Raw genomic sequence first — 12,203 nt, forward strand, 5'->3', positions numbered from 1 at the left:
AAAAAATCAAAAAATAATCACAAAAAATCACTAAAAATGTCCTAAAAGATCCACAAAAAATTCGGAAAAAATTTGAAAAAAATCCCAAACATTTCCAGAACCCCAAACACTCCCAGAATTCCCCAAATTCCCCCAAATCCCCCCAAAATTCTGATTTTTGGGGCGTACGGAGACGATGTTGGCGATGCAGCGATTCAGGTTCCCAAAAATCCCCACAAAATTCCTAAACAATTCCTAAAAATCCTCCCAAAAAATCCCTCAAAAAAATAAAAAAAAAAATCTCAAAAAAATCCAAAAATCCCCAAAAAAATCTCCCCCAAAAATCCAAAATAACCCAAAAAAAATTCTCAAAATATCCTGAAAAAATCCCCAAAAAAACCCCTAAAAAAATCCAAAATATTATCAGAAAATCCTCAAAAAAAATCTCAAAAAAGCCTCCAAAAATCACAAAAATATTCATTAAAAAACCCCAACTTCATTACAAAAATAAAAAAAAAATCACAAAAAATTTTTAAAAAACCTCCCAAAAATCTCAAAAAAATCTGAAAAAAATCTGAAAAAAAATCCCCAAAATTCCCAGACCTCCAACCATTCCCAAAACCCCAAATTCCCCCAAAATTCTGATTTTTTGGGGCGTACGGAGACGATGTCGGCGATGCAGCGCTTCAGGTTCCCAAAAATCCCCAGAAAATTCCTAAAAAATTCCTAAAAATCCTCCCAAAAAATTCTCAAAAAATCCCCCTGAAAAATCCCCCAAAAATCCAAAATAATAAAAAAAAAATCTCAAAAAACCCTCAAAAAATCCAAAATAATCCCCAAAAACTCCTCAAAAAATCCCCCCAAAACTCCCTCAAAAATCAAAAAAATATCTGGAAAAATCCCAAAAATATTGACCAAAAATCCCAAAAGTAATCACACCAAAAAATCCCAAAATATTTACAAGAATAATCTAAAATTAATCGCAAAAAATAAAAAAATAATCAAAAGAATCTCAAAAAATGTCCTAAAAAATCCACAAAAAATTCGGAAAAAATCTGAAAAAAATCCCAAACATTTCCAGAACCCCAAACAGCCCCAGAATTCCCAAAATTCCCCCAAAATTCTGATTTTTTGGGGCGTACAGAGACGATGTCGGCGATGCAGTGCTTCAGGTTCCCAAAGAAATCCCCAGAAAATCTCCATAAACACCCAAAAAAACCCCAAAAAATCCAAAGAAAATTCAAAGAAAATTTAAAAAAAACCCACAAAATGAAAACTTTCTCAAAAATCACAAAACATCAAAAAAATTCCTAAAAACTGAAAAAGAAACCTAAAAAAAACCTCAAAAATCACCAAAAAATGGCCAAAAATTGCTAAAAAAACAAAAAAAAATTCACCAAAAAATTACAAAAGTCACAAAATATTCATCAAAAATCCTGAAAAAACCTCTCAAAAAATCTCAAAAAATTCCTAAAAATAAAAAAAATTTAAAAAATAATTCCCTGAAAATCTAACGTAACCATAAAATATTTACAAAAATATCACAAAATGTTCCCCAAAAAATTCCCATAAAAATCCCCCCAAAATAAGCCTCTAAAAAACCAAAAATAAAGCAAAATATTCCCAAAAAAAATCACAAAATGCCCCAAAAATTCTTTTAAAAGTCGTTAAAATTGCTCCAAAAAATGCCTTAAAATTCCCCAAAAAATCCCAAACATTTCCAGAACTCCAGAATTCCCAAACCCCTCAAATCCCCCCAAAATTCTGATTTTGGGGCGTATGGAGACAATGTCGGCGATGCAGCGCTTCAGGTTCCCAAAGAGATCCTCTAAAAAATTCCTAAAAATCCTCCCCAAAAATCCCTCAAAAAATTCCAAAAAATCTCAAAAAATCCCAAAAATATTGACCAAAAATCCCAAAAGTAATCACCCCAAAAATTCCCAAAATATTTACCAAAAAATTCCAAAAAATCTCAAAAAATCCCAAAAATATTGACCAAAAATCCCAAAAGTAATCACCCCAAAAATTCCCAAAATATTTACCAAAAAATTCCAAAATTAATCGCAAAAAATTAAAAAATAATCAAAAAAAATCATAAAAAATGTCCTAAAAAATCCACAAAAAATTTGGAAAAAATCTGAAAAAAAATCCCCAAAATTCCCAGAGCCCCAACCATTCCCAAACAGCCCCAGAATTCCCAAAATTCCCATAAAATTCCCATTTTTTGGGGCGTACGGAGACGATGTCGGCGATGCAGCGGTTCAGGTTCCCTTTGTCGTCCTTGATGGTGATCGGGCGATCCTCGCGGATCCGCTCCATGGCCAGGGGGCAATCCAGCTGCAATTCCCAAAAAATCCCCAAATTTCCCAAAAAATTCCCGAATTTCCCGAATTTCCCAAAGCCCTCCTCAATTTCAGAGCTGAAATTCCCAGAAATTCCTGCAAAAATCCCCCCTGAAATGAAAAAAATCCAAAAATTCTGAGAAATTCCAGAAATAATCCCCCCAAAAAATTCCCCCCAAAATTCCCAATTTCACCCCCAAATTCCCAATCCCAAAATTCCAAATATTAGTCCCAAAATTCCCAGAAATTCCCATAAAAAATCCCAAAAAATCCCCCAAAAATTCCCAATTTCACCCCCAAATTCCCAATCCCAAAATTCCAAATATTAGTCCCAAAATTCCCAGAAATTCCCATAAAAAATCCCAAAAAATCCCCCAAAAATTCCCAATTTCACCCCCAAATTCCCAATCCCAAAATTCCAAATATTAGTCCCAAAATTCCCAGAAATTCCCATAAAAAATCCCAAAAAATCCCCCAAAAATTCCCAATTTCACCCCCAAATTCCCAATCCCAAAATTCCAAATATTAGTCCCAAAATTCCCAGAAATTCCCATAAAAAATCCCAAAAAATCCCCCAAAAATTCCCAATTTCACCCCCAAATTCCCAATCCCAAAATTCCAAATATTAGTCCCAAAATTCCCAGAAATTCCCATAAAAAATCCCAAAAAATCCCCCAAAAATTCCCAATTTCACCCCCAAATTCCCAATCCCAAAATTCCAAATATTAGTCCCAAAATTCCCAGAAATTCCCATAAAAAATCCCAAAAAATCCCCCAAAAATTCCCAATTTCACCCCCAAATTCCCAATCCCAAAATTCCAAATATTAGTCCCAAAATTCCCAGAAATTCCCACAAAAATTCCCCCAAAAATGCCAAAAAATTCCCCATTTCACCCCCAAATTTCCCAATTCCATCCATGGCCGGGGGCAATCCAGCTGCAATTCCAAAAAAATTCCCAAATTTCCCAAAAATTTTCCCAAATTAATTTCCTAAAATTCCCAAATTTTTCCCTTCCACCGCTCAATTTCAGTCAAAAATTATCACAAAAATAAAAAAAGAACCAAAAAGTCCCAGAATTTCACCCAAATTTCACCCAAAATCCCAAAATTCCCAATCCCAGAATCCCAAATTCCCAAAATTCCTGAATTTCACTCCCAAATTTTTCTATTTCACTCCTCGATTTTGGTCCTAAAATGACACAAAAACCAAAAAAACCTCCCCAAAATCTCTAAATTTTGCCAGAATTTTGCCCAAAATTCCAAATCTCAGAATCCCAAATTCTCAAAATCCCCAACCCCAGAATCCCAAATTCCCAAACTTCCCAAATTTCATAATCCCAAATTCCCAAAATTCCATCCCCAAAGTCCCAAATTTTTCCTTTTCGCTTCTCAATTCCTCTCAAGAAAACAGAATCCTAAATCCCCATAATTCTCCCAAAATTCCATCCCCAAAGTCCCAAATTTTTCCTTTTCGCTTCTCAATTTCTCTCAAGAAAATCCCAGATTTTGCCCAAATTTCACCCAAAATCCCTCAAAACTCCACCCAGAATTCCCCAAATTCCCAACCCCAGAATCCCAAATTCCCAAATTTCATAATCCCAGAGTCCCAAATTCCCAAAATTCCACCCAAAATTCCATCCCCAAAGTCCCACATTTTTCCATTCCGCATCTCAATTTCTCTCAAGAAAATCCCAGATTTCCCCCAAATTTCGCCCAAATTTCACCCAAAATCCCTCAAAACTCCACCCAGAATTCCCAAAATTCCCAAAATTCATCATCCCAGAATCCTAAATTCCAAAAATTCCACCCAAAATTCAATCCCAAATCCACAAATTTTTCCTTTTCATGTCTCAATTTCTCTCAAGAAAATCCCAAATTTCACCCAAATTTCACCCAAAATCTCTCAAAACTCCACCCAGAATTCCCAAAATTCCCAAAATTCATCATCCCAGAATCCTAAATTCCAAAAATTCCACCCAAAATTCAATCCCAAATCCACAAATTTTTCCTTTTCATGTCTCAATTTCTCTCAAGAAAATCCCAGATTTCCCCCAAATTTCGCCCAAATTTCACCCAAAATCCCTCAAACCTCCCCCCAGAATTCCCAAAATTCCCAAAATTCATCATCCCAGAATCCTAAATTCCAAACATTCCACCCAAAATTCAATCCCAAATCCACAAATTTTTCCTTTTCATGTCTCAATTTCTCTCAAGAAAATCCCAAATCTCTCCCAGATCTCACCCAAAATCTCTCAAAACTCCACCCAGAATTCCCAAAATTCCCAAAATTCATCATCCCAGAATCCTAAATTCCAAACATTCCACCCAAAATTCAATCCCAAATCCACAAATTTTTCCTTTTCATGTCTCAATTTCTCTCAAGAAAATCCCAAATTTCGCCCAAATTTCACCCAAAATCCCCCAAAAATTCCCAAAATCTCCGAAATTCCCAAAATTTTGGGATTCCCACCCGGAATTTGCGGCAGAAGTCGTCGATGTTGCCGATGTCGCCGCCCTGCACCTGCTCCAGCGCCGCCTTGAACTGCACCAGCAGCCGCGGCCAAAATTCCCAAATTCCCAACCCCAGAATCCCAAATTCCCAACCCCAGAATCCCAAATTCCCAAAATCCCCAACCCCAGAATCCTAAATTCCCAAAATTCCACCCAAAATTCCATCCCCAAAGTCCCAAATTTTTCCATTCCGCTTCTCAATTCCTCTCAAGGAAATCCCAAATTTCACCCAAATTTCGCCCAAAATCCCTCAAAGCTCCACCCAGAATTTCCCAAATTCCCAATCCCAGAGTCCCAAATTCCCAAAATTCCACCGAAAATTCCATCCCCAAAGTCCCAAATTTTTCCATTCCGCTTCTCAATTCCTCTCAAGGAAATCCCAAATTTCACCCAAATTTCGCCCAAAATCCCTCAAAGCTCCACCCAGAATTTCCCAAATTCCCAATCCCAGAGTCCCAAATTCCCAAAATTCCATCCCCAAAGTCCCAAATTTTTCTATTCCGCTTCTCTATTTCTCTCGAGAAAATTGCAAATTTCACCCAAATTTCACCCAAATTTCGCTCAAATTTAACCCAAAACCTCCCAAAAATCCCCCCAAAATCTCCAAAATTCCCGAAATTCGGGATTCCCACCCGGAATTTGCGGCAGAAGTCGTCGATGTTGCCGATGTCGCCGCCCTGCACCTGCTTCAGCGCCGCCTTGAACTGCACCAGCAGCCACGAGCACGCCGCCGTGTACCTGCGGGTTCCCGAATTTCCCCGGAATTTCCCCGAATTTCCCGGAATTTCCCCGGAATTTCCCCAGAATTTCCCCGGAATTTCCCCGAATTTCCCGGAATTTCCCCGGAATTTCCCCAGAATTTCCCCGGAATTTCCCCGAATTTCCCCGGATTTCCCCGGATTTCCCGGAATTTCCCCGAATTTCCCCGCATTCCCCGGATTTCCCCGGAATTTCCCCGGAATTTCCCCGGAATTTCCCCGGATTTCCCCGGAGTTCCCGGAATTTCCCCGAATTTCCCCGGATTTCCCCGGATTTCCCGGAATTTCCCCGAATTTCCCCGCATTCCCCGGATTTCCCCGGAATTTCCCCGGATTTCCCCGAATTTCCCGGAATTTCCCCGGATGCTCCGGGGTTTTCCGGGGTTCCCGGCTCTCGGGGGATTTTGGGGATTTTGGGGAGCGTTCGGGGCGCACTCACTCGTTGGGGCTGACGCAGTCCTTGATGTACGCCTTCTCCAGCGCCTGCAGCGTCTTCACCACCGCAAACAGCTCCGCCATGTTGTCGTACCTGCGCACGGACACCGGGTGAACTGGGACGGACTGGGATATACTGGGATGGGATTGGGAGGGACTGGGATGGACTGGGATGGACAGGAACAGCTCCGCCATGTTGTCGTACCTGCACGGACACCGGGTGAACTGGGATGGACTGGGATATACTGGGAGGGACTGGGATGGACTGGGATGGGACTGGGATGGACAGGAACAGCTCCGCCATGTTGTCGTACTTGGGGAGGGACACCGGGTGAACTGGGATGTACTGGGACAGACTGGGAGCCACTGGGATGGACTGGGATGGACTGGGAGGGACTGGGATGGACAGGAACAGCTCGGCCATGTTGTCGTAGCTGGGGAGGGACACTGGGTGAACTGGGATATACTGGGAGGGAACTGGGATGGGATTGGGAGCCACTGGGAGGGACTGGGATGGACTGGGAGGGACTGGGAGGGGATTGGGAGGGGATTGGGAAGGACTGCGATGGACTGGGATGGGATTGGGAGTGACTGGGGTGGACTGGGATGGACTGGGATGGGACTGGGATGGACTGGAAGGGACTGGGAGGGACTGGAAGGGACTGGGAGGGGATAATGTCATACTGGGATGAACTGGGAGGGACTGGGAGGGACTGGGACGGACTGGAGGGACTGGGAGGGACTGGGAGGGACTGGGAGGGACTGGGATGGACTGGGATGAACAGGAACAGCTCGGCCATGTTGTCGTACCTGGGGACACTGGGTGAACTGGGAGGGACTGGGAGGGACTGGGATGGACTGGAGGGACTGGGAGGGACTGGGAGGGGATTGGGAGGGGATCATGTCATACTGGGATGGACTGGGAGGGACTGGGATGGACTGGGAGGGACTGGGATGGACTGGGATGAACAGGAACAGCTCGGCCATGTTGTCGTACCTGCACAGACTGGGTGAACTGGGATATACTGGGATGGGACTGGGAGGGACTGGGATGGACTGGGAGGGACTGGGATGGACTGGGATGGACTGGGATGGGATAATGTCATACTGGGATAGACTGGGTTATACTGGGATGGGCTGGGAGGGGATCATGGGACACTGGGAGGGACTGGCATATACTGGGATAAACTGGGATTAACAGGAATGGGACTGGGAGGGACTGGGATGAACTGGGACAAACAGGGATTGATCCCAAAAATTCCCCAAATTCCCGCCATTCCCTCACTCACTTCTCCCGTTCCCGGGCGTTCTTGTAGAGCTTCACCTCCTGCGGGGAGAGGAGACGGAAAATTCCCAAAAATTCCCGAAATTCCCAAAAATTCCCCAAAATTCCCGAAACTCCCCAAAGGTCCAGGGCTCATTCCCGGCCATTTCCGAACATCCTCGGACATTTCCGATAATTTCCGGACATTTCCGTCAATTCCCGCATATCTCCGACCATCTTCGGCCGTTTCCGGACGCTCCCGGATATTTCCGACCATCTCCGAACATTCCCGAGCGTTTCCGGACATTCCCGAGCCGCACTCACCTCATAAAGCTCCGGTTTATTCCCGGGCGCTGCTGTGGGAGGAAGGAAAGGGTTAAAAGGAGGGAAAACCGGGAATGCCATCCCGGGAATTCCGGGATCATCCCGGCGATCACAGCCCGGGAATTCCGGGATCATCCCGGCGATCCCATCCCGGGAATTCCGGGATTTTCCCGGCGATCCCAACCCGGGAATTCCGGGATCGCTCCCCGCTCTCACCGCCCATCCCGGCCGGGCCCGCGATGCCGTGGAACATCCCCGGCGGAGCCTGGAGGGCTCTGGGCGCCCTGCTCGATCCCGATAATCCCGGTAATCCCGACAATCCCGGTAATTCCGATCCCGATGATCCCGGTCCGGTCCCGGTGGCTCCGCGGCGCTTTCGCTTCTTTCCGTACACACTCCGCCGGTCCCTCCCTTTCCGGCGAAGCTCGGCATTTTATTGGCTCTGCCTCTCCTCCTCGTTTGTTTTTTCCTTGCTGATTGGCTTTTAGAGCTGTCAATCACGCGGGTTGCCAAGCGACGTCGCCATGTTGCTCCCCGCTATGGCGGCCCTGTGGCCCATTCTGAGGGCCCACACTACGTTGCCCACAATGCCTTTCTCCGCTTGTCCCGCCTCCTTTAAACACCAATTGGCTCACGCTCTCGGCCTGCTCCTCGCTGATTGGTCTTTTAAACCGTCCGTTACAGCTGTTGCCAAGCAACGCCGCCATGTTGCTCCCTCCTATGGCGCCCTAGTAGGAGACGGTGGTGGAGGAGCCGACGCCGCTCCTGTCCCAGGTGGCGAGCGAGACCCCGCCATTTTCTACGATCGGTCCGAGTCCTCCGCTGTCGGCGTCTTGCGAGGCCTAATTAAGCCAGTAGCCTAATTAATCTTGGCTTAATTAGAGCTGTGTCTAAGGTGCCGTACGGCGTTGTGCCGTACAATTCTCCCTTCCCAGAATTCCCTTTTCCTTCGCGTCCCTCCTCTTCCTGTGGCATATTCGCATCCTATTGGTCCATCCCGTTCGCACCCGCGTTTCGGCCTCACTGATTGGCTTCTCAGCCTGTCAATCATAAGCGTTGCCTGGCAACGCTGAGGTGTTGATGGCGCCATGGCGGCGGCTGTGTCGGAGCTGGAGGCGGCGCTGGTGCTTAAATTGGGGGATTTAGGCCTGGTTTAAGGGATTGAAACCTAAACTGAGGGACTTCGGCCTGGCTTAAGGGATGGAAACCTGGTCTGAGGGGTTTAGACCTGGATTAAAAGATTTAGACCTGATTGAAAAGGGTTAGGCCTGGTTTAAGGGATTTAAATTTAAATTAAGGAATTTAAACCTAGTTTAAAGGATTTAGACCTGACTTAAGGGCTTTTCTATCTGGTTTCGGGGATTTAAACCTGGTTTACGGGCTTTTGAGCTAGTTTAAAGGATTTAAAGGTGATTTAAGGGATTTAAACCTAGTTTAAGGGATTTAGACCTGATTTAAAGGATTTAAACCTAGTTTCAAGGATTTAGACCTGACTTAAGGGCTTTTCTGTCTGGTTTAAGGGGTTTAGACCTGGTTCAAGGGGTTTAGATCTGGTTTAAGGTATTTTGTCATGGTTTAAGGAATTTAGACCTGGTTTAAGGGATTTAAACCTAGTTTCAAGGATTTAGACTTGACTTAACGGCCTTTAAACATAGTTTAAAGGATTTAGACCCGATTTAAGGGATTTTCTGTCAGGTTTAAGAGATTTAGACCTGGTTTAAAGGATTTAAACCTGGTTTAAGGGATTTACACCTGATTTAAGGGATTTAAACCTAGTTTAAAGGATTTAGACTGGGTTTAAAGAGTTTAGACCTGGTTTAAGGGCTTTTGAGCTCGTTTAAAGGATTTAAAGCTGATTTAAGGGATTTAAACCTGGTTTAAGGGATTTAAACCTAGTTTAAGGGATTTAGACCTGGTTTAAAGAATTTTAACCTGGTTTAAGGGATTTAAACCTGGTTTAAAGGATTTAGTCCTGCTTAAGGGCTCTTCTGTCTGGTTTACGGGGTTTAGACCTGGTTTAAAGGATTTGGATGTCGTTTAAAGAATTCAAACCTGGTTTAAGGGATTTAAACCTAGTTTAAAAGATTTAGTCCTGACTTAAGGGGTTTTCTATCTGGTTTAAGGGATTTAGACCTGGTTTAAGAGGTTTAGGTCTGGTTTAAGAGCTTTTGACCTAGTTTAAAGAGTTTAAACCTAGTTTAAGGGATTTAAACCTACTTTAAGGGATTTAGACCTGGTTTAAGGGATTTAAACCTGGTTTAAAGGATTTAGTCCTGCTTAAGGGCTCTTCTGTCTGGTTTAAGGGGTTTAGACTTGGTTTAAAGGATTTGGATCTCGTTTAAAGAATTCAAACCTGGTTTAAGGGATTTAAACCTAGTTTAAAAGATTTAGTCCTGACTTAAGGGGTTTTCTATCTGGTTTAAGGGATTTAGACCTGGTTTAAGAGGTTTAGGTCTGGTTTAAGAGCTTTTGACCTAGTTTAAAGAGTTTAAACCTAGTTTAGGGGATTTAGACCTGACTTAAGAGCTTTTCTATCTGGTTTAAGGGGTTTAGACCTAGTTTAAAGGGTTCAGTCCTGACTTAAGGGCTTTTCTGTCTGGTTTAAGGGATTTAGACCTGACTTAAGGAATTTAAACCTAGTTTAAAAGGTTTAGTCCTGACTTAAGGGGTTTTCTATCTGGTTTAAGGGATTTAGACTTGGTTTAAGAGGTTTAGGTCTGGTTTAAGAGCTTTTGACCTAGTTTAAAGAGTTTAAACCTAGTTTAGGGGATTTAGACCTGACTTAAGGGGTTTAAACCTAGTTTAAGGGATTTAGTCCTGACTTAAGGGCTTTTCTATCTGGTTTATGGGGTTTAAACTTGATTTAAGGAGTTTAAACCTAGTTTAAAGGGTTTAGTCCTGACTTAAGGGCTTTTCTATCTGGTTTAAGGAATTTAGACCTGGTTTAGGGGCTTTAGATCTGGTTTAGGAGCTTTTGACCTAATTTAAGGGTTTAAACAAGGGTTAGGCCTGGTTTAAGGGATTTAAATTTAAATTAAGGAATTTAAACCTAGCTTAAAGGATTTAGACCTGACTTAAGGGCTTTTCTATCTGGTTTCGGGGATTTAAACCTGGTTTACGGGCTTTTGAGCTAGTTTAAAGGATTTAAAGGTGATTTAAGGGATTTAAACCTAGTTTAAGGGATTTAGACCTGATTTAAAGGATTTAAACCTAGTTTCAAGGATTTAGACCTGACTTAAGGGCTTTTCTGTCTGGTTTAAGGGGTTTAGACCTGGTTCAAGGGGTTTAGATCTGGTTTAAGGTATTTTGTCATGGTTTAAGGAATTTAGACCTGGTTTAAGGGATTTAAACCTAGTTTCAAGGATTTAGACCTGACTTAAGGGCTTTTCTGTCTGGTTTAAGTGCTTTTCTGTCTTGTTTAATGGATTTAGACCTGACTTAAGGAATTTAAACCTAGTTTAAAAGGTTTAGTCCTGACTTAAGGGCTTTTCTATCTGGTTTATGGGGTTTAAACTCGATTTAAGGAGTTTAAACCTAGTTTCAAGGATTTAGTCCTGACTTAAGGGCTTTTCTGTCTGGTTTAAGGGATTTAGACCTGGTTTAAGAGGTTTAGGTCTGGTTTAAGAGCTTTTGACCTAGTTTAAAGAGTTTAAACCTAGTTTAGGGGATTTAGACCTGACTTAAGAGCTTTTCTATCTGGTTTAAGGGGTTTAGACCTAGTTTAAAGGGTTCAGTCCTGACTTAAGGGCTTTTCTATCTGGTTTAAGGAATTTAGACCTGGTTTAGGGGCTTTAGATCTGGTTTAGGAGCTTTTGACCTAATTTAAGGGTTTAAACTAGTTTAAAGGGTTTAATCCTGACTTAAGGGCTTTTCTGTCTGGTTTAAGGGATTTAGACCTGACTTAAGGAATTTAAACCTAGTTTAAAAGGTTTAGTCCTGACTTAAGGGGTTTTCTATCTGGTTTAAGGGATTTAGACTTGGTTTAAGAGGTTTAGGTCTCCTTTAAGAGCTTTTGACCTAGTTTAAAGAGTTTAAACCTAGTTTAGGGGATTTAGACCTGACTTAAGGGGTTTAAACCTAGTTTAAGGGATTTAGTCCTGACTTAAGGGCTTTTCTATCTGGTTTATGGGGTTTAAACTTGATTTAAGGAGTTTAAACCTAGTTTAAAGGGTTTAGTCCTGACTTAAGGGCATTTTTGTCTGGTTTAAGGAGTTTAGACCTGACTTAAGGGATTTAAACCTGATTTAAGGAGTTTAAACCTAGTTTAAAGGATTTAGTCCTGATTTAAGGGCTTTTCTGTCTGGTTTAAGGGGTTTAGACCTGGTTTAAGCGATGTTTTTCACCCCAAACCCCCCAAATCCTTGGATTTCCCCCTAAAACCCCACCCGGCTCCCGCCCCCGCTGTCCCCTGGTCACCAGAGGTGGCGTCACCGGGAGGTTCAGGGTTAATTACCCCTCATTAGGCTAATTAGGCTGGTGTGATGTGGTGCCACCTCATGGGGCAAAGTCCCCGTGTCCCCAAGGGACCCGAAGTGGGGGACAGCGGGGACGGGGGGGGGGGGGCCGGAGCCCAAGGGGGGGACAAGGGGG

At 43.0% G+C, this 12,203-nt stretch overlaps 1 protein-coding gene across 1 annotated transcript; it reads right to left on the reverse strand.

Annotated features, from left to right (window-relative positions):
* Positions 1–2,152: 2,152 nt before the first annotated feature.
* VPS28 (VPS28 subunit of ESCRT-I) lies at positions 2,153–8,214 on the reverse strand (the record flags this gene model as incomplete). The annotated part of the gene is made up of 6 exons (XM_039717689.1): positions 7,830–8,214; positions 7,614–7,645; positions 7,315–7,352; positions 6,030–6,119; positions 5,465–5,570; positions 2,153–2,316 (listed from the first exon to the last, which is right to left on the reverse strand). Coding segments are annotated over exons 1-6 (467 nt in total), but the record flags the coding sequence as incomplete, so codon positions are not given.
* Positions 8,215–12,203: the final 3,989 nt, after the last annotated feature.

Source organism: Passer montanus, unplaced genomic scaffold (genome assembly GCF_014805655.1).
Source record: "Passer montanus isolate IOZ18808 unplaced genomic scaffold, ASM1480565v1 scaffold387, whole genome shotgun sequence".
NCBI lineage: Eukaryota > Metazoa > Chordata > Aves > Passeriformes > Passeridae > Passer > Passer montanus.